The 22,970-nt window shown below is 45.6% G+C and overlaps 1 protein-coding gene across 5 annotated transcripts in view; it reads right to left on the bottom strand.

Moving 5' to 3' along the window:
* bi (T-box transcription factor bifid) overlaps nt 1-22,970 on the bottom strand; it is a 110,714-nt gene that overhangs the window by 5,377 nt on the left and 82,367 nt on the right. For all 5 annotated transcript variants that reach the window (XM_070208041.1, XM_070208044.1, XM_070208052.1 and 2 more), the window contains 2 exons: nt 3,624-3,770; nt 3,468-3,544 (listed from right to left, as the gene is read on the bottom strand). In XM_070208041.1, the coding sequence (XP_070064142.1) occupies nt 3,468-3,544; nt 3,624-3,770 (224 nt within the window). The remainder of the gene's footprint in view (nt 1-3,467; nt 3,545-3,623; nt 3,771-22,970) is intronic.

The raw sequence follows: 22,970 nt of genomic DNA, 5'->3' as shown, positions 1-22,970 counted from the left end.
TATAGCATATAGCATATAGCATATAGCATATAGCATATAGCATATAGCATATAGCATATAGCATATAGCATATAGCATATAGCATATAGCATATAGCATATAGCATATAGCATATAGCATATAGCATATAGCATATAGCATATAGCATATAGCATATAGCATATAGCATATAGCATATAGCATATAGCATATAGCATATAGCATATAGCATATAGCATATAGCATATAGCATATAACATATAGCATGTGGCATATAGCATTCTCCGTGAGAATGAAGAGAGCATGGAACAGATAGATTTGAGGCAGGTTGCGTATTGGCAGCCGAGCTAGACGTTTGCATAGAAACAGAAAACAAGAAATGGAATATAATAAGTATATTTGACTGACTAGACACATCATGGCCGTTATAGATAGTGCACTCTGCAAGGGTATTAAGCCATAGTCTACATTTGAGCGCAGGCACTTCATTAATAATTGCCCCAAAACCGAAACCGAAACCGAAGCGCAAGCCAAAAACCTGACACATGGCTGTCACAGCAATGACCAGTCAAATTTCAGTAGGACAATCGCAGCGGGCGGTTTGTGGGGAAGCCAGGGTCTGTTGGTTGGCTGACAAAAGCAGGCAATGCATGCATTTTGCTGACAGTCGGAGGCAAATAGAAACCTCAAGCGGATAGAAATGGCCGACACGCAGATACCCTTTAATCAGCTAAGCGAATGATAATAATATTAACTGTGACTAATATTTGAGAATCCAAACATAAGATAGGCTGAAAGCGCGGTGGGTTTAGAAATCGATAACAATCGATACGTGCAATTAACTTAATGTCTGCTTGCTAATACAGAGCACAATCACTTTGTATGCAAGTGCTATTTAGACAAGTGATTTTATTGCATATCGATATTTATCGATTTGTGAAAGAACGAATGGAAAACCTAAAAAATAATCTTGATTTGTGTATGCTCAACTTGTTAAATGGGTAAACGATTAAAATTTGTTGCATCTGACTCGTATTATTGCCGAGATCTACACAAAATAGGAGAATTGGCAATCGATATTTATCGGTTTTTGAGAAAATGGAAGCAGTTTGCGGTCAGACATGGCTTAAACGACGCAGTCTCGCGTCTCGATCGAGAACATAAATACTTAATGTGGACGAGACAGTCGATTTGTGTGCGTACATATATTGATTGGCAAACGTTTATACCCGTTTTGGGCATATTAATGGGTGCTAAGCATAAAAGGAAACTAGACAAGAGCTAAACAGACAGCACGGCAAGGGGGAGGGCGGTTGCAATTGGGGGTTGGGGCTAGGCAGGGCAGGGCTGGGGACTCCGGGAGGCAGCTAATGTCAATCAAGGCGCTTGTAATCAGTTTTACAACAACTCAACGGAAAGGGCCGCAAGTAAATTGTTTGTGTCAATGCAGCAAACAGAAGTCAGAAGACTGATGAAGTCGTTCCCAGTGCCTGTCCAAATACGCCGCAGCTCATCATCGTCTTGTCATTGTCAGTTACACACAAACACACAGACACACACACACACACACACACAAAGTGAAAATTGATTTGTAACGTTTAACAAAACGTTGAGCTAGCTATTAAATGTCATTCATCATTATGCTAAGTCACAGATTTCAAACAGGACTGGCCGACTCCGACTCCGTCTCCGTCTCCGTCTCCGTATCGGTCTCGGTCTCGGTCTCTGCTGCTGTGGCCGGAAACCGGAACCACTCCAGGCTCTAGTCGAATGCCCCCATTGCTGTTGTGTGTTGACTTTTTGGGTTATCCTTCAAAAACAATTGCGAAAAAGTCAGAAAGCATTTGATCAGCGCCCACGCTGAATTGCACTGCGGGCGTGCTCGTTCGGCCAACAGGAAATTGAAATCAATCCATCAATATGGATTACAAGCGCACAGCTGGTGGGTGGCTTTATGTATAGTCGGGGAGAGTGTTGGGGGCCAGACCAAAGGTGCCAGTCATCATCATCATCATCATCGCCAACGACATCATGATGATAAACAGCAGCCGCAGCCGCAGCCGGAGCTCATCAATATGTTGACTTTGTGGCCACTCGGACTCAGGCTGGAATTCCGCATACCATGCCACCCCGGTCAGTCCCTGACGTTTGGCGCTTTTGTATGAGTTGCAATTTGACAAGCAGCAGGCTAATTAGTTCCGCACAGATTTGACAAAAATTAATGTCTGCTAATCAAGGCAGTGATACAGCAACAGATACAGATACAAGCAAGTCAAATGAGCGCACAGAGTCAAGCTAGACAAACGAGCTTTGGCCTGACGGCAAATACCAAAGACGAGCCAATTCCCAATGACCAACTGCCTCCCACCCAAGGCTCAAAGTGCTGATTAGTTTGCTTTTTGAGGCGGTCAGCATAAAGTACTTTGAGCGAGTGAGAGTTTGAGCTTTGTGAATTGAGGGTTTCGATTTCGTGTTCAATTCAAATTCGGAGCTGTCCAGCCAAACAGACATAAAGCAGACATGCAGACAGATGGACAGTCAGACAGAGTGAAGAGCTTATTGTATTGTCCTCTAATGCCGCATTCAGCCAAACTTATGAGCGCATTTGCAAGCTAATTGAATCAGAGAGGATTGCAAACTTGAATTTAGGCAAAACGTCAGATGAGCCAAGCTGAAGACGAAAAGAGTTGATTTAATATACCGCTTGCTTAAAGTGAAAATCACTTCCAAGCTCAACTATTCCTGGCCACAGAGTACCTCGCATTCCAAGTGCAATAGCTAACACGGACTGGTACTAGGACTGGCTAGCAGACAAATCTTGACGCGCGGAGATAAGCTCCATCGCAAAACGACATAGCTCTGAGGACATGCTTGGAATTCCAGGTACTTTCTGCTAAAAACATCGATAAGAGCTAGCCTTGCAGGTGATCCTTCGACAACAAGAGCGGTTGATCTAGCACTTGCCAGAGGAAGCGCATCGCTAGACTCAGATAATCTAGCAAAAATTATGCTCGAAGAAGTATTCGCATAGAAAAATCACTTTCAATCCTAAATTATCCTCAAGGATTGTTCATATATTTGCCCAGTTTCAGCTAATGCAGAGTAAACTCTTTTAGGGAATGACTCAAAGGTTGACAAGGAACTAGTTTAGTATAGGAGCCTTCCTCTGAAACTGTGAACTGTGCTGATTTTAATTCAAGCTATAACCAATATTAAAAAATTATGTACTGGCACACGTTTTTAAAATAAATAAAATGAAAAATTATTATCGCATTTCAACCAGCGACCTGCCGCTTGTTGGTCCGACGCCGAAACGTTGGATGTAACTTTCGGCATTGTTGCTACTTTTTATGCAAAACTTTGACCAAAGTATTCGCCCAAAAAGGAAGCTTCTTAGTCGAGACTCGAACCCTTATATATATATATATAGATATGTAGGAAATGCATATATGTGCTCAAAGAAATTGCTTAACTCTAGTGATACTCACTTCTTTTCACGTTTGCCAGCACCCGTATCACGAAAGCCCTTCGCAAAGGGATTGTTGTCAATTTTCAGCTGAGTTATCTGTAAAACGAAAATAACGATATTTATTTTAATGGCATTCATTCAGGGCTGATCGTCGTCTATATTGAGTATAGCTTACCTTTTCGTTTTGATATGCAGTCACCGCAATAAACTCCGTCTCCTTGAATACGTACGTGCGAAACGTGGAATATGGTAGCTTCAAGATATCGTTGGCTCGCACCAAATGAAAGCGCGGCTGATACTTATGCATTGAGTTCAGTATTGTCTACAGCAGCAGGAGAAAGAGACGGGCATAGAGTGTGGAAGAGAGAAGGAGAGAGCATAAGATTAGTTCGCTTAGCATGCGAAAATGCAATGAGACCACAAAAAAAACAAAAAAAAATAAAACAAACACACAAAACGGCATAAAGTATTCCGTTTGGCGGCAGTAACTTGACAAAACTTGACAGGCCCAAACAGAGGCAAAGACACACACACACACACACACACACACACACACACAGGTACACACACTCACAGGCAAACTGCACAAAGACATTGCAAATGGCTGTAGACTGTGGCAAGTCGACGACATTCCTGTAGGCGACCACCCACCAAAGTGCACGAGCCGTCCAGACCAGACCTGTGGAGCGACAGAGAGCGAGCGCAAGTTGGTGGCAAAGGAGAGCGAAACGGGGGGGAAACGAAGGTTTTGTCATAAAATATGAATTTGTCTGCAGAGAGCGCAGTCGAACCGCGAGACCCCCCAAGCAAAGACATTCGCGACTGTTGCAAGAAGGAACACCTTTTTAATTACCATAACTCGTCGAATCGACTTCGATTAAACGACAACAGAGCCCAAACCGAAACGAACCCAAGCCCAAGCACATGGTGCGGGTGCTGCGGTGCAGGACAGTGCTCCGTCTAGGCCGTAAAGCTCTAGACCTGACCGGGCATAGTCTGTGTGCCTTCAGCTTGTTTTCGGTTCTTGTTGCTGTTGCTGCGTGTGGACCTCACAAGCTGCTGCTGCTGCTGCTGCCGCTGCTGCTGCTGCTGCTGCCGCTGCTGCTGCAGCTACGTCTGGCGACAGACTTCGCCATTTTGTTCATGTAACTTTAAAAAACAAGACTTAGACTTTAGGCTGTTGCTCTAGCAGTGGCTCTGGCTGCCTCTGCTGCTGCTGCTGTTGTTGATGGCGACAACAACAACACCACCGACAACCGCAGCAACAGCAACAGCAACAGCAACAACAAAAACAACCGGCTGGCTAGTTGCCCCTCTTATGACTGTATCTTGTATCTGCACTTGATTTGCACGCCCTCTCTAAAAGAGACCACCAATGGCGTTTGTGGTGTCATGCACAGAGGTGTGACTAATAAGATGGTTGCAGTTGTTGCTCCTGTTGTTGACAGCAATATAATTGTGTAACTAGTTTGCTGAATGCAGCTAAAGAAAGCCGCAGCAACTAGAGATCAGCACTTTGGCAAGTGAAGCTTAAGAGCGAAGATAAGTGAAAAGCACTGATTGACGCAGGAACGGTACGTCCAGTCGAGCTATAGCGAGTGTCACAACAGCGAGTAGTCTATAAGAAATTGAAATCTCTAGAGCACTGACTAATCATATATATATAAACGTTTACAGGAGGAGCAACAAGTGAGTCAGTAAAGTAACGTCAAGAATATTAACGAGTAAAGCAACAGCGAGTAGCTCAAAACCAAGTGACACCTGAATGTATACTAGAACAATAAGAGTAAAGCTATAACGAAGTAGCAATAACGAGTGCAGCTACTATTACTAAAGCAATAACGAGTCAAACTACAACGAGTAGAGAAATAACATGTAGGAAAATAACGAGTATTTAGTCTATCTATTATAATAAGAGAATAAACAATAGCAGCAGAAGAAACGCAGAACGATTATGACAACCAATAGAAAGATGAGTAAAGTAGAGCAGAGTAGCAAGTAAAATAACATTTAGATCAAGAACGAGTAAAGAAGCAATCCGCTAAGCAACAACAACATCAACGAGTAGAGCGGCAACGAGTTAATAATCAAGTTATATGCTAGTCAAATAGAATTTAAATTAAATTGATTCTCACGCTACACTTAACTGGCACTCGTCAATTGACTGGACTCGTTGACGTGTCTACTTAATTAATGTGAATGCTGCAACGACTAGTCGAATAGGCAGCCATTAATTCATGCAGTGTGCAATCGCTTAAAGGCAGTGACTGTGGCTTTTTATTGCCTGGCCAAAAGCCAAAGGCTGGCAAAAAAAAAAAAAAACAAAACAAAACTGATTAATTGCCGGCGTCGCCATTTTGGCCTGGACACTCGCTGCAGTTGGCTGTGCGGCAGCTCCACACGGCCTAACACTCGCAATCGCTAACGCAAACGCATTCACTGCCAGCGAATTGCTTCTGACATGGCCGATTTGGGGCCGGCTTTAAAAGGCAACAGTTTATTGGCAAGCGGCAAGCGGTAAGCGGCAAACGGCTTGCCGTGCGCTCAACTCGCTCATCAATCAAATCGCCGAGACGCTGAGCTGAGCTCTGCTGAGCTGAGCTGAGGTGAGCTGAGCTGAATGGGACGCTGAATCGCTGCCTAGTCCATAAATCGTTGGCGCAAAGCGCGTTGTTCGTCGTCGTCTACTTAAAACGTCGTTTGCTAATTTGCTTTAAATTTATTGACACATAAATTCATTTAGGCTGCCGCAGCAGCAACAACAACAACAACAACAACAGCAGCAGCAACAGCAACAATTACTCGTTGCGAGTTGTGCGTTTTGCATGTGTCTAGAATTTATTGATAAAACAATTTGCATTATTACATTCAATTTTATTCAATTTTTTTTTCTTTCTCTCCTGCTGCCACGCAACGAACTTCGCATTTTTTCATGCAACTCAACTGTTGCTGGGGTGCGTTCAGCGGCGGGGAACAATATAAAAAAAAAAATAAATAAAATGAATTGCAAAAGGCGCAAAATTGTCATTTAAAATGTCATTCGACGGCGACTCGACGAGCTGCCGAGTTTGAATTGCGATTTAAATGAAAATAACCGTGAAGATAGCCATAAAAAATAAAATAATATGTGCATGCACCACAGTAATGTGGTTGTTGTTGTTGCTGCTGCTGCTGCATTTCAGTTTTCCAAATGGGCATAAACAAGTCTAATTAGACATGAAGTGCGATTACACGGACGCCACGCAGTCGTCGTTGTCGTCACACAACAAGCAACAAATCAGCAGCAGCAGCAACAGTTGCTGTTGTTGTAGTTGTTGTTGCTGCTGCTGCTGCTTCTCAGTTGTGATTGTATTTGTTGTTGCGTTGCCAAGCCAGACAAAAGACAGGCGTTCACTTGCTGGCAGCTCTAGTTGCTGCTGCTGCTGCCGCTGTTGTTGGTGTTGCTGTTGTGATTTTATGCGCTGATTGAATTGATTGGCAAGCAGCTCTAATGCAATTATGCGTCAAATATTGTCTAGATTTTTCGTATATGATTGCCCGCGTGCAACTAATGCAAAATTCAGCAATTGCTGCTGTTGCATTGCGGCACGTTTCTAGGCTGCGGCCAGCAGCCCGGTCCGGCCACCTTGTGTCCAGTTGGTCAACTCGAATCCAATCCATGGGCCACTTAATCACTCTATATATCGCCCGGGTGACAAACTGATTGAGCCGCCGGCAACTAAAACCAAAAAAGGCAACAGCAATTTTGGTGTTACTGTGTGTTGCTGCTGTGGCTGCTGCTGTTGCTGCGGGGCTTTACGTGCTGTTGCCGTTGGGGCCGCATCTTTCACGCTAGTCATGTGGCCCGATACTCAATTGCGCACCTCCTGCGCCGCCCTGCTGCCAGTGACACGTTTGTTTTGGGCTTTTGCGTGTTGATTGCTGTTGCTGTTGCAGTTGCTGTTGATCGCTGTTGTAGTTGCTGCTGCTGTTGTTGTGATTGCTGTCGCTGTTGCTGTTGCACACTCATTGTTGGCATATTATCACATAATTTAACTGATGATGGCACTGCAGTTGCTGTTGCTGTTGTTGTTGCTATGTGATTGCTGTCGTCAGCTTGTTGTTGCTGCTGTCGGTTGTTGTTATTGCTGTTGTTGTTGCCGGTTGGCGTGCTGCTTAATTGAATGATCACTCACACTTTGATTTGGCATGTTTTGTTCACATGCAACCAGCAGAGGCAATAACACGGACGATCGCTAACGGTTATCGACAGTTGCATCGACTGACCGCATCGCGACTTCCACAGCGATATCTCCACTTGATCGTGAGTGAATGCCAGCAGCAACAACAGCAACAGCAACAGCAGCAGTAGAAACTGCCTCAAATTACAGCTAGTTGCAATGTTCTGCAATTGGTATGCGCTTTTGAGTAGCTGCGAAAACTTAAAGTGCCGTGAAGGCATGTAAATCGCTCTGACCACTAATATAGTTTACTTATCGATATATACATATATATCGATTAGCGCGAAGCGTGAACAGGCTTCATACTAATTGCTTGACTGATTATTGCGGAGAGTTATTTAAGATTCTGCTTAAGTTAGTATGTGCACTTGCTGCCGCAATAATTGTGCGTAAGCTAAGCTGCGATCGATCATATCAAATGATATATATCAAATTTATCGATTTTTACTTTTTATGACCTCTGACATCTTCGGCCAAGCCAAAGACTTCATCCTGGGCTTCGAGCCCGTGCTACGCAGTGCTCAAGACTGGCACTGCGATTTTGATACATAATTTTGAGAATTCGACTGGCTTTATCGAGCCCACTTTCCTAAGCCAAGTTCTGAAGCACCGCTGTACGTGGCTAATCTTTGGCTTGCTCTCACACTCCCCAGTTGCCGCATGGCCAGTTGGTTGGCCGCTCAATTAGGCAACAGGCAGCTACCAAAACCATTTTCGGCTACCTGTTGACCAATTATGGACATAATTGAAGGCGCCGACAACGACAATGATGGCAATGATGATCGCGCTGATCACGATGATCACGATGATCACGATGATCACGATGATGATGATGATGACAATGACAATGTCGCCCGTCGGCGTAGATGGGAACTCGGGACTTTATGAAGCTGTCGCCGGGATTGTCTTAAGCTGCTTTCCGAAAGCTAAATCGATATGCATATTGAGCGATCTATACCATAAATATCAACACGAAACGCGGCTCGAAACATGTCTTAATTAAGCTAGCAGAGCAAAGGCAGAGGCAGGGCTAGATAGGGGAGCAGGGTTTGGCGGGGCAGACCCACCATGCAGCGGCTTTTATATTCATCTGTAAATTATGCATAATTTAATGGTCGAAGCAAACAGCAAGACAAAAGATACAAAATACGACCAATCTCACAGAATGTTGCCCCGATGCGGCAGACACCACCCAGGCGTTGATATTGAATACCCTGTAAGTAATAAAGGACACTGTAAGGGGTATACAGCGCACGTTTGCAATACGTTTAAATAAATCGATAAGTGTATCAATTAAGACCTAACATTTTAACATACTTTTTAGTTTTTGGAGCATAACTCTTAGATTATAAGAGGTAGACAGCTAGGTTCTCGTACAATGTATGATGTCAAAAATAAAAAAATAAAAAAAAAAGCGAACCATAAGACATTGGATGATGCCAATGACGGCTGGCGATTTAATTGAGTGCGTAGCTGGAATAATTTATTTTTGCCAATGCAAAATTGAATTGTTCGATTACAATTTTGTGAAGTGAAGGCGCTGGCTCAAACCCTGTATCGCACACACGACTCATGTTGCAGCCCTGTTGTTGTCTCTACTCCGCTCTTCCTCTGCTCCTCTCTCTCTCTCTCTCTCTCTCTCTCTCGCTCTATCTCTCTCTCTATATGTCTCCTCATTCTGTCCCTCTCTCTGTGTGTCTGTGCTGCCTGTTCTGATTGTTTTTGGGCCTTGTCAAAACTCTCACGCTCACGCTGCCGCAGTAGCTGCCCAGACAGCAAGTTTATGGACATTTCATTTAAATAACAACAACATTTATTTACAATTTATAACAATTCTTGAGCTGTTGTTGCTGCTATCTTTTGGTGGTCGTCTTTGAACGGAAAATGTTAATTAAATGGATTTACATTTTAATGACAACACGAAGCGAAACAGCAGCTCGGCAACAGATTGAGATACAGCGTGGAAAGAGAGTTGTTGCCCCGCACACACACACACACACACATGCACACACACACACACACACACACATGCACACATAGCTCCATTCGGCTCCAGCTGTCTCGGCTGTGTCCAGTGCGGCACCGTCTGTTTGTGTCCTGCCCCATCCATTTTGGTGGCGTCTGTGCGACGGTCAACGGCAGCGGCCAATTGCAAATTTGCTAAACAAAATGGGCGGCGTTTTGGCCAAACACAATGGCAGTCAGCGGGGGCAGCATTGGCCATCGACCAGGGGGCAGTTGGCAGGTGGCAGGGGGCACATTCAAACAAACTCAGAGCTAATGATGCCCGCCGACTGGCGACTGGAGACTGTCGGCGGCTGCTGCTGCTGCTGCTGCTGCGACTGCGCAGATTTTGTTGTATGCAAATCGTTGCAGAGTCTCGCGAGTTCTCTTGTCCCCCACGCCCTGCTGCTGGCCCCCCCCCCCTTTGGCAGTCACAGTCGATTGGGCAGCAGTTGGGTACACGTTTGGGATTTGAATTTGGATTTTAAGTTTGGTTTTCCTTTTGGCTTTGAATTTGATTTTGATTTCGATTTCGATATTGCATTGCGTTGAGGTTCGCTGAAGCGAGCGGCCAATGAGCCGAGTGAGCAAATGCGCAGTCGATAACCGATGACGATGACGATGACGATTGCAATCAAATCACGTTGATCAGAGTTTTGTGTGTTTAACCATACGATATTAGGGACGGATATAAATGCATTCAATTAGCAACTGTAAAGTAGTCGATACTCGGGGAATATATTCGGTTAAAGCTTGCATACAAAGCAGTTAGTAATCGATAGTCATCGATATGTTATCGATATCTACAACAACACTTAAGATGACTGGCTATAAATGGAATTATTAAGATAATGTTGACAACATTAAGTTCATTAACAATATTGAATCGATAGTGTTTGCATTAACAATCGAGTTGATTGATTGTCCATCGATAACGTGTGCGTATTATATATTTAATGATATTGCACTAATATGTTATCGTTGGCGCATAATTGCAGACATATCGGTAATTTGTTGAGGTTCGGCAAGTTCGAGGAACGAAGCGCACTCAAGCGCAGCCAGTCATAATTGCACAAATATCGATACACATTTATCGCCGGCATTCAGCGAACGATCATAAATAATGCCACGCTCTTTTGGCCGGGCCAACTCGAGCCGCTGCCTACAAATGAGCCCAGTTAGTTATGGCCCCATCCTGTCATAGATAAACGAGGAGCGGCTAATGGCTAACAGCGAACAGCGAACAGCGGCCGGCTACCAGCCAGCACCTCCACCCTCCTGGCCTATCCGAATGCCTATCGGCGAATGACAAATATTTCAAATGATTTCAACACTTTGCCGCCGCTGTGCTGTGCTGGCAAAGGGGCATGCCGATGATTTGCGTTTTATTGCAGCTAATAAATTGAATGGCGACCCACCGCCGAGAGTCCCACTCCCAGACGTAGACCAACTATTTCGCCAGAGGTCTATTTGCAGCGATAAGCAGCTGTCTCGCTTTCGCTCTCTCTCTCTCTCTCTCTCTCTCTCTCTCTCTATCGCTAGACTGTTGTTGCATGCCACATGCAACGTGGCTGCGCGCATGCGTGTGTGCATTTCAATGCAACACTGATAAAGGTGTTCAACGCTCGATGACATTAGCACCAACCAAATGCCGCATGCCGCATGCCCCATGCCGCCGGCCGCTTGCCACTTGCCACTTGCCTCATGCCCCGCAATCAACTGGCCCGCAGCACAGCGCGGCCCGCAGTTGTTGCTGCTGTTGCTGCTGCTGATGTTCCTGTTGTCGTTTTGCCATATTTGTCGGCACCTTTTGTTCTTCTTTATTAAAAAGGCGAATAATCATAATAAAGAACCAACAACGTTGTTGTTGCTGTTGTTGTTGTTGTTGTTGTTGCTGTTGCTGTTGCTGCTGTTGTCGTCCATTTAGCCACTGAGTTTTGGATGAGCAGCCGCAACCGCCAAGCGAGTTTTTGCTGCGACTGCGGCTGCGACTGGGCTTGCGTTTGGGTTTCAGCAGCTCGTTCGGTAGCTGCTAGACTTGGACATTAATCGATAACACTTGAGTATTTTTTCATGTTTTGCAGGCGAGCCATTAAGCGATTGTCCACCAAAGTTGTTGCTGTTGTTGCTGTTGTTGTAGTCGCCTCTGCTGCTGCTGCTGCTGCTGCTGTTGTATATTTAGTCAAATAAACGCGCGTTTGAATGTGTTGCTGCTGCTGCTCTTTAGGCTGATCTAGTTTAACAGTTGATTAGATCCAAATAATCATTCAAAATGTATTTCAAATGAAATACTGTCTATTGTTGGAATTCTGAGCCGGCATTCATATTCATTTTAGGCATCAAGGAATATTACCTTAAGGAATAGTTTAAGCCTTAATAACTGGTCGACTTGCTAGAGGCATATCCAAGTTTATGTTTTCTGTTTCTGATTTAGATTTATTTAAATATTTATCTAGTTCTAGAGCTTAATGGGCTCTGACGTTTATCTATCTATTCTATCCTACTGTTGCGCCTTTCAATATCTTGTGTGAGTTGCTTTCGTAATCTTAAGACTAAAAGCATACAGTTTATGATCGCTTTACTTGAGCGAAAGATCCAGATTCAATTATATTTAGCCTCGATCTAGCCATGTCCGTCTGTCTGTTCGTCCGTCCGTAGATAGATGTGATGTAGGTGCTCCTAGTGCCTGCGCAGATCGAGTTTGTTGCCGATAATCGATAACTTACTCCGTTTCCAAGCAATCGATAAAAATCGATATCGATATCCTGTTTTTTGGGCAATTTTGGTAAATAATAAGAGCTAGAGTCACCAAACTTGTCACATACCTTCTAAAATAGAATATATATGCATTTGATGTTGGAAGAAGAGAGTTCAGGGTATCCCCTAGTCGGGAGCTCCCGACTAGAACCTCTTACATGTTTATGATATATTTACTGAGCTCAGTTCGAAGGCTCGCTCTATAACATCATATAACAATGTATACTTTTGTCCCCATCTTGTGACTTTTCCTTTCCTTAAAAACATCAAGGTATATTAAGATCACAATTCTAAATCACAATTAAATATTCTCATTTGTAGTCAACAATCAATCCAGCTCTTTAAAATTCTCATACTTCGCTTGCTCTTGATATCCTCTTGAATACTTGAGTTCCCTACAATTTTATGTATATAGTTTATTTTTTGCTGTCACGTAGCGCATTTGCTTGCTCATCTGGCCGCTACTTTTCGAAGTTTTGGTCGTTTTTTGTTTTTGTATTTGTTGTTTTTTTTTTTTTGACAATGTGACATTGGGAGTCGCAGTTGCAGCCGCTGCGTTTTATACCTATTCCCGCTGTCATTCCCATTCCCATTCCCATTCCCATTCCTGTGTCCGTTGCCAACCTGCCTGCCTGCCTGCCTGCCTGCCTGCCTGCTTAATGAAATTCAAGTTAAAGCGTTAATGATGATACCAACGGCGGGCTCCATTCTTTGTGGCAGGGCTCTGTGGCTGGCACCTCTGTGCCGCTGCCCCGTTTGGCCCACAGTTCGATGTCGGACTGCGCCTGTTTATAGTCAACACTCGGCAATTACTAAAAGACAAATTTATTTGCACGCATGCATATGATGCGGGTTTGGGTTTAAGTCTGGGTCTGGGTTTGGGTTTGGGTTCGGCTTTAGGTTCGCACAGAGAGCTCTGTCTGGTGGCTCGGTCTGATGCGCGAGGGGCTACTGTGCGCGGCGCTCTGTTCGTCGGCGACATGGACAAGTGTTAAGCATAATGCAGACACACTTTGCTCGAGTCGTCGGATGCGGGATGGGGTGTGGTTGAGCAGGCCGGGGAGGGTAGGGGAGGGGCCTTAATTGAAGTGCGGCCGCGTCGCCTCATTGGCGATAAGTGTCGATAAATTAAGCATACGCAATGTGCGCCACCAGTGCCAGAGCCAGAGCCAGAGCCAGAGCTAAACAAAAGCTATTCAGCAGCCACTCAGCTTGGCATCCGAATTTGTGGCATAATCTGTATGGTCGGACTCTATCGGCAGATCTGTAAAGCAGCTACTGGCTGCATTTTTATGAATGGGCCGCGGCGTTTCGTTGAGAAATGTGAAAGGCGTCTTCTTGCCACTGCGCATAAATTGCCGATAATTTACAGCGTATAAAAATCAACAACAAAACATTTTATGTTAATGAAAATAAAAGTGGAGCTACATACTAGCGACCCAGCCAGGTGAAAGCCCCCACCATCATCATCATCAACAAAAAAACAGTAGCCAAAACTTAACTAGAGGCCGTACAGGCTCTGCCCCGATCCAGCAGATACCCTGACAATTAATGATCATCGCCCAAGCGACTAATGAGCGTCATTTATACTGGACCTCAGCATAGAGTGGCTGCCCTGCCGAAGAAACCGAGCACGTAGCTGAGTTTTGGTAACTTTTGCGATGTTGTTGACCCGCAATTGGGAAGCTGACGATTTGAAAATGAATCACAATTAGATCGCAAAAGGAACACATGAGCCGTAAAGCTTGATGCAGCTTAAAAAACTCCTTGGCTCCCCTTGAAAAACAGAGGGTCAGAAACACAAAAGAGGACTCATGGCGAGCTTTAGGCCAGTTGCAGTGACTTTATGCGCAATTAAGGCAACTTGCACTAAGTTGTAAGTAGCTTAAAGCTTTGAAGAACTCGCTCCAAACTTAAAGATGTCTCTGTTGAGCCACACAAATGTATTAATATAACTTGAAGACATTTAACACATTTGCTCAGTTTGAGCTTTAAGCTTTTTCTCAATAATTTCACAACTATAAGAGAAGCTTTAAGCTGCAGGAGTGTGATTCAAGCACTTTATGTGTAAAAGGATATGTTTGAAGCTGTGTAAGCTGAGCTTTGATTAAACTTTAAGGCGTCGGTAGCGAGCTTTAAGCTGCTTGCAACACACTTGCCGTTATTTGAGCACAATTAGCAGCACTTTTAAGCTGATTGACGGGCATCTCAATACAGCTATTCCCTCTCGCCGCTTATCGGCAGACCAAGTGGCCACGACGATCACGATCTGGAGCCGAGAGTGTGCAGTGTGTGTGTCATAAAAGCGAGTGCGTGTTACAGCTTCCAAATGCGAGGCATTTGATGTGGGCCGCTATCTTATCGGGGCGTAAGTAGTGCGCCGGCTGCTGAACTGAGCTGAGCTCAGTTGAGCTGGGCTGAGTGGCCGGCCTGTCACACCATTAACTTTGTTTTATAACTTAATTTCTTCGTCGATGGGGCAGCATCTGTCTTTTTGAGCTGTGCACGGCAAACAAATCGACACTTGTTTAATATTTAAATTTAAATTTTGATTATAGTTTGTTGTTTGCGCTCTTTCTGTTCGTCTTTTTTTTTTCTTCTTCTATTAATGAATGAAACGCAGCGCTAGGTCTGTGTGTGGGCACATCTGAAAACACTTACGTTTGTGTTTCTCTGGAGATCGGACGTGAAAATTGCAGTCTCGTGTGTGTGTGCGCGTTAGTGCACCGCTGGCAGCAGGCATAAACCAAGAAAGTGACAGTGACACTGTATAAAGCCCGCCCCAGGGCAATCCATACAAATCCCGCTTATAGTGGGTAAACTATACGCAACTGCTGCCTCTGGCAGCCGGAGTGTTATACAAATTAACAATATTTTAACAAAAAAAATTACCGCGTGCAGTGCGTGAGAACAAGTTCTTGCAAAACTTAAGCTGCGCTCAGCTGATCGCAACTCAAGTGCGTGTGTGTGTGCGCGAGAGCAGCAAAGCTTTCGCGAGAGAGCTTTCAGCTTGCAGCTGCACTGATAGTGCTGGCAAAACAGTCACTGCAGTGACAGTGCTGACACTAAAGTCACAATTTGTGATCAATCACTTGTTACAAAAATACGGGTTATTTTTGTAATTAAGTGTAAAAAACTTGTTTTGTTTTTATTTTTTATTCTTTTTTCTCCCTGTGGGGAAAAAATTATAACAAAGTAAAGAACAATGGCTACAAACAACCGACCCCAAAATAACGAAGAAATTCATTCGCCAATCTACCCGCTGCCGAACAGCTCAATAATATCCCCTACAAATATAGCCGCTAATGTCGATCGCCTCGACGGAAGCAGGCCACTGGAAGATTTTTACCAATATTACAACAACGTGCTCGCCAGTAGTGCAAACCGGAACGGCGCCTCCACCTCGCTGTCAGCCGGTACCCAGCAATGCTCGACTTGGCAACCGCAACAGCACGGCACTGTCAGCACAACGACAGCAACAACCACCACAACCACAGCGTCATCCAGCAGCGGCTGCAGGACATCTGCCTCAACAGGCACAAGCCGCGCCGCTTTAGAGCCCATCGGGACCCGCCCCAAAGCCGCCAATCCGACCTTGCAGTCCACCCCTTATGGCACCCAGGCAGCTGGTTCTTGTGTCACAAACCCCCCTCTGCCTCCCATAAAGAACGCAGGTGCTACGCTAGCCTTCGAAGAGCCACTGGTAGATTGGCAAACGGTTTCCGCAAAAAAACGGCGTGGGACTACATTATTATCCGAAGGCGTAAAAAAAGGGAAGCAACTAAATAACCGCAACACCAGCCGCGCTGGAGCTAAGCCCGCAACTCCCAGTACCGCTTCGGCAATTAGCAACAGATATGCCTCCCTTGAGCCTCAGGAAGACGCCTCTGTAATCGATGACGGCGAGATGGACACTGCCGACGAAGCGCCTCCAGTCACAGACCAACAACAATCAGCGAAAAAGATCTCCAAACCCAGGCCGATAACAGTCCCTGGAGTCAGCGATATTGTCGCAATGGAGCGAACCATAGATCAGGCAGTGGGCGCAGACGCCTATGAATTCAAGGTCTCTCCCTCTGGCTATCTAAGAATTTACGCCAAAGATGCCGACACCCACAGAGCAATTGTCCGCAAGCTCACTGAAGTGAGAGTGCAATTTACCCACTTCTGCCTAAAGGAAGACAGACCATACCGCGTTGTGGTTAAAAATCTGGCCGCTTCCACTCCCAGAAGCCAGATTGAAGCTGCCTTTACATCGCACGGCCATATTGTGACGAACCTTTACAACCCGGGCGCCAGACAGCCAACAAGTGATGCAGACTCCACCAACGACTTTCCAAGTCGCAACTTCTGGTTTGTCGATCTCAAGCAGTCTCTTAACAACAGGGAAGCGCTGCGGCTCAACAAGGTTGGCCGCCAACGGGTCACTATTGAGCTTCCGAGGAAGAACAATAGTATAAGGCAGTGTTTCCGCTGCTTCGAGTTCGACCACACCAAAAACTACTGTCTCAAACAGCCCAAGTGTGGTAGGTGCGGTCAGTCCCATTGGACAAACTCCGAGCAGTGCCAGGCCAAAACAGTGGCAGACCTGCGATGCTCCAACTGCGAGGGAAACCATGCTGCTTCCTATAAAGGATGCAAAAGCTATCAGGTGAGACTAAATGCCAGGCAGCCGGCCATCAATGTCTCCCCTCCTACACGATATAGCCATCCTCAAAATACACGAAGAACCACTCAGCAGTTCGTACCTTCCCGAATTGTGCAACAGGGCCTGTCGTATGCTGATGCGCTACGGCCAGGCCATCATGTACAAGTCCGCCAACCCCCAGCGCGCACTCTTCAGCCCACCGTCAATCCAATGCAGCTCCAACAACCACTGCAAGGACCTCAGGAGCAAGACGCTTCCCTTGGAGGCATCCTTCAAAACCTCCAGCAGTCCATTGCAGCACTGAATGCCGCAGTTGCAACCATTCTGGTTAGCATTAAAGAGCTAAAGGATGCGCAAGGTTCCCCGCAGCTTAGATTCCCAAAAAGCCGCAAATAATGGCTACCCAGTTACGTCTCGGATCGTGGAACGCTCGTGGCATCCTCCAAAATGCTAACGAGCTCAAGCTTTTTCTGAAAAAGCATGATGTAGACATCATGCTCATCTCAGAAACACATCTGCACACAAACTTGTACCTAACAATGGAGGGGTACGTCTGCTACCGTGCGGATCACCCTACAGGACGAGCCAGAGGTGGTGCTGTAGTGCTGGCAAAGCAGGATTTAGCACACTACCATCTACACACAGTGACCTCCAGCGACACACAGCTGGCTGCTATCATGGTGGAGACTCCCTTGGGCGAAATCCTCGTTGCGGCAGCATACCTACCACCAAACATCCCCTGGAACCGAGCGGAATTTGATTCCCTGTTTGGCCAGCTTGGCCCCAAATTCATCGTTGGAGGCGACTTCAACGCTAAGCACAGACTGTGGGGAAACTACAGAGCTGACAGCAGAGGCACTGCGCTCCATGAGGCGCTCACTCCCTGCTCAGCCCAGGTACTGGCCACCGGTAGACCTACCCACTTTCCGTACAACCGGCAAAGTACGCCTTCCTGTATCGACTTTTTTATATTCAAGGGCATCCCCAACAGCGTACTATCGGTTCGCGAAGAGTATGATCTATCTTCCGACCATCTGCCACTCCTCACAACGATCAACACGGCTGCACAAAGGATCCCAAAAAAGCGCAGGCTTGTCCTCCCTGGGTCGAACATCCAACGATTTAAGGCCGAACTAAATAGCTTGATCAACCTAAACACGCAGATTCTGTCAGTTGAGGACGTCGACGCTGCAGTACAAACCCTGTTGGACCAAGTACATGCCGCAGCCGCCAACGCTGCGCCCGCACATATCTACTCAGCCCCTACAAGCCAGCGGCCAAGGACGTTTTCCCCCATATTGGAAGGTCTTCTCGCCCTAAAAAAGCGACTGAGGAGGGAGTATGTCCGTACCCAGGACCCCACGATTGACAGGATCTATCGTCGTATTGCTAACAGGGTCAGGAAGGAGCTGATTATCTCGAAAAGAAATGCCACAGACACCATGCTGGAGGAAGCAACGGCAGACGAGAGCTCCAAATTCGCGCTGTGGAAACTTAGCAGTCGATACAAGCGGCAAGCTGCGCCAAAGTTCCCCGTTCGACTTCCCGATGACACCTGGGCCAGATCACCAATGGACAGAGCCGAAGCCTTTGCCTGCAACTTGGAGGAGCGCTTCAAGCCGTTTGAGACCGCATCGCATGGAAGGATACAGCGAGTCGCGCAAATCCTGGAGGCGCCACTCCAAATGTCACTCCCTGTATCGCCAATCACCTTCCAAGAAGTAGAGCAGGAGATGAAGAGATTAAAAAGCAGCAAAGCCCCTGGGGAAGATCGGTTGGACAACCAGACAATCAAGCTACTGCCATACAAGGCGGTGCTTTTTCTCGTCGCCATTTTTAATGCAGCTCTTCGGCTAGGTTACTTTCCAGTGGCTTGGAAGAAGGCACATATAATCATGTTGCACAAGAGCGGAAAGCCCCCTAATCAACTGGGATCCTATCGCCCCATCAGCCTCCTGCCTGCCTTTGGTAAGATTCTGGAAAGGTGCATCCTCAGAAGGGTCCTGGATACCCCGGAAATAAAACGCTTGATCCCGAAGTTCCAGTTTGGGTTTCGACTCAAACACGGTACCCCTGAGCAACTACATCGGGTCACAAATTATATTTTGGACGGCTTTCACAGGAAAGAGTATGTGGTGGCAGCATACCTCGACATCCAAGAAGCCTTCGACCGGGTGTGGCACGCAGGACTCCTCTCCAAGATAAAGGACAAATTGAATCCGCAGCTATTTAGCACCATTGCGAGCTTCCTAACTGAGAGAACCTTTCAAGTGGTGCAGGATGGAGTAGCCTCTCAAACCAAACGCATAAAAGCGGGCGTTCCACAAGGCAGCGTCTTGGGTCCCACGCTATATAGCCTGTTTACACATGACATGCCCACAGCAAATGCAAGCAGACGGAATGATCGGCAGGACCTTCTGGTGGCCACGTTTGCTGACGACACGGCAATCCTTGCAAAAAACAAATGTGTGTACGTGGCAACTGACCTCTTGCAGGAATACCTCAAGCGATTTGAAAACTGGGCTTGTAGATGGAACATCGCAGTGAACCCTGGAAAGTGCGCCACGGTTACCCACACTCTACGCAAGGACTCATGCCCCGGACTTTTTCTTCATGGTGAGCTTCTAGAGCAATATCGTCAACACAAGTACCTAGGTGTCACTCTCGACAGACGACTTACATTTAGTAAGCACGTCTCTGCAGTAACGAGCAACATCAAATCTAAGATAAGGCGAATGAGCTGGCTCCTCAACTCCAAAAACAAACTCTCGCTCCGAAACAAGGTCCTAATCTACAAGGTAATCCTTGCCCCAGTGTGGCGTTACGGGCTTCAAGTTTACGGTATAGCTGCAAAAACACACCTGAACAAAATTCGCATCATTCAGGCCAAAACCCTGCGCAAAATAACTGGAGCCGAATGGTATATTCGCACACGCGACATCGCCAAGGACCTCAAGGTTCCAATGGTGGGCGACGTAGTCAACAGGCAAGCAGCGAGCTACTCAACAAAGCTCCACAACCATCCAAACATCCTGGCGAGGAGCCTGCTAAGGAGGCGAAGAAGAAGGCGACTGAAGAGGACCTACCCAACCGACCTAATCGATCGTTATGTATAGGTGACAAGCTTCGTTAATTACACCAAAATATGTTTCTATAATCTGTTAACCTAATTGTATAACTAATTGTAAAACCACAATCATCGCTAAGCTAAGTAATTATGTCACTCTGATAAAAGTTGCTAACATAGAGTAACAGGATACCAGATTTCTTAATAAACTAAATATAATTCAAAAAAAAAAAAAAAAAAAAAAAAAAAAAAAAAACACTTGTTTAATATTTAAATTTAAATTTTGATTATAGTTTGTTGTTTGCGCTCTTTCTGTTCGTCTTTTTTTTTTCTTCTTCTATTAATGAATGAAACGCAGCGCTAGGTCTGTGTGTGGGCACATCTGAAGACGTGACCACCACACGCTGTGCCGGGTCAGAGCTGAGCTTCTTTTTTATAGCCACACAGAGGGGCAAACTACGACTAGGCCGGATAAGCAGGAACAGGCAGCATCTATTTAAGTTCTTTGCTTAATTAACGAAAGGAAAAGGCAAAGCGTAGCGAAGAATGGGACATAAAAATTAATTAGCAGCACCAAAAAAAAAAAAAAAAAAAACAACACACACACAAAATCAAATACATGGGCAGAAAAAATATGCGGGCATGCCTGACTAGCAAATACTTAAGCCCACACGTACCATGGCAAATGATATTCTAGATAAGCTTCGCTGCTTATGGTACGATCTTTATCGATCTTTCCAGCGCCCCAAATAGGACATACGGGAATGCAAGGCTCTACCTATCAAATTATTGTCCCAAAATCGATATTTATCGACATACACGAACATGAAAATATATCGAGAAGAACAGACAGTTGGGGCGACTCAGCTCTTCATCTTGATCAAGAATATTTATATTTATATGTATATATATACCGGACGAGGTTGAAGATGCTACCTTCTGCGTGTTACATACATTAGCTAAAAACCATCATACCCTTTTCAAGTATTTTCAATGGATATCGAAAATCAAACGTGCTTCAACAGGCGGGGCAAGCCGCATGAACAGGCTGCTGGCCCATAAGACAGGCGCGCATACTAGCTGGGTGGGCGTGGTTGATTATCAATGGGCAATCGTCCAGCTGTGTGTGTTGATACAAGAACAGCTCCAGCCCATCCCAGTGGCGCCCAACGTGTGTGCGCGATCGCATGGTTCGAACTGTTGCGCCAGTTCAACTCGAAAATGTTGCATTTTGAATTCATTCACCAAATGAACTGTGTAATCAAATAATTGCCTGTCTGCGTGTGTTGTGTCTTGTTGTTGTGTTTTTTTTTCTATATATATACATTTATATATTCCGTATGCCGCTCATAATTAAGTGTAAATTTATGTAAATTTGTATGTTGAGGTTTAGGAACAGCGCCCCCGACGTAGTCGATTTACCTGTTTTCTTTTCGGGTTTTTTTTTTTTTTTTTGGTTTTTCGTTTTCTTGTTGATTGCTTTTCGTTGATTGAGGAAATTGTCGCCGTTTGTCGTTTGCCTGATTGTATTTGTTCCAAATTGGCAGCTAATCAGTTGGGCTAAATGCAACGGAAATCCAAAAATGTGTGCCAGCTCAAGCCATATAAAGAGAAAGAGGAAGGGAGGCATTGGTCGGGCCTGCCCACAATTTCCGTGCGCTATGCTAATGACCAAATCTATTTAGGTGGCCAACAAAAGAAAGTCAAGTCGATATACTACAAGCCCTAATTTATAATGTGGCTGGCTAGCAAACAGCTACCACAGCAACAAGTTTGGCAGCGGCTTCGATGAAACTGAGCATCAGTTGCTCATCAAAGCCATAAAAATGTGCGTTAATAACATTGCCGCCAAAGTAAAGTTGGCAATAAAATGGCAGATTCATGTGACGATGACGATGACGATCAGCATGACGATGGGCAACGGCGATGGGCGATGGCGATGGCGATGAGGATGGCGATGACGACGGCGCTGCTACCGACGCGTTTGGTGGGAAATACGAGCCTGGCAGCGAACAGTGCTGCCGGCAGTCAGCTATATTCAAGCTAAATTCTGGCTGGTTACAGCTTAAACTGATTTTGCTTTAGCGCAACATATTTGCTATTCAATGCAATAAGCCTTATTTTGATAAGTCCAATTCCTTTTATTTTTATTAAGTGGCAACCCTGTTTATGGCCTATCGATAATGGAATCTAGCGTTTGTCTCAACACTAGCTTAAATGTCTAGTCCTTCAGCCTTCAATTCAGCAGGTTTTCACACTGGTCACAGCTGGTGTTTGCAAGCTACAGTTGCCAGCACTGGCTGCAGCCTGGCAGGGCATTAAAATTTACTTGCCATAAATTTGCAGAGAAGGCTGCTGAAGCTGTTTCAGCGGCTTTTGTAGATTCGCATTTATGCGTTTAATGATAAAGAAGAACGCAAACGACTTTAACTTCGACTCCCTCTCTCTCTCTCTCTCTCGTTCACTCTCTCTCACTGCCCCGCCCGCTGTCGCTAGTTTGTCGCCCATTCGCATTGCGTTTGCGTAGCGTGTTGCCAGCGGTAGCCGGCGAGTGGTCCGGCTTAAGTGCCGCATTGCGTGCCCCTTTCGGCGCTTGGGGTGCTACCCCTGCCACAATGCGGCCACACAGGCGACACAATGCAGGGAGCAGCACTGCTGCAGCGGTGGTCTCTGCGCCAATAAATGATTTGCGGAGCGATAAAGCGCCAGTGTTGCAGCCACTTGGCGCCCAACGTGGGGTCGCTGCAACAGAATGAATTGTCTTTCTGGCAAGGCTGCAAATCGCTTTTTTGCACCGAACTGGTTTAAGAGTCGAACTTCCATATT

This window comes from Drosophila virilis, chromosome X (genome assembly GCF_030788295.1).
Source record: "Drosophila virilis strain 15010-1051.87 chromosome X, Dvir_AGI_RSII-ME, whole genome shotgun sequence".
In the NCBI taxonomy this organism is placed as follows: domain Eukaryota; kingdom Metazoa; phylum Arthropoda; class Insecta; order Diptera; family Drosophilidae; genus Drosophila; species Drosophila virilis.
The sequence above is the reverse complement of the archived record's forward strand: the minus strand, read 5'-3'. Positions and strand labels throughout refer to the sequence as shown.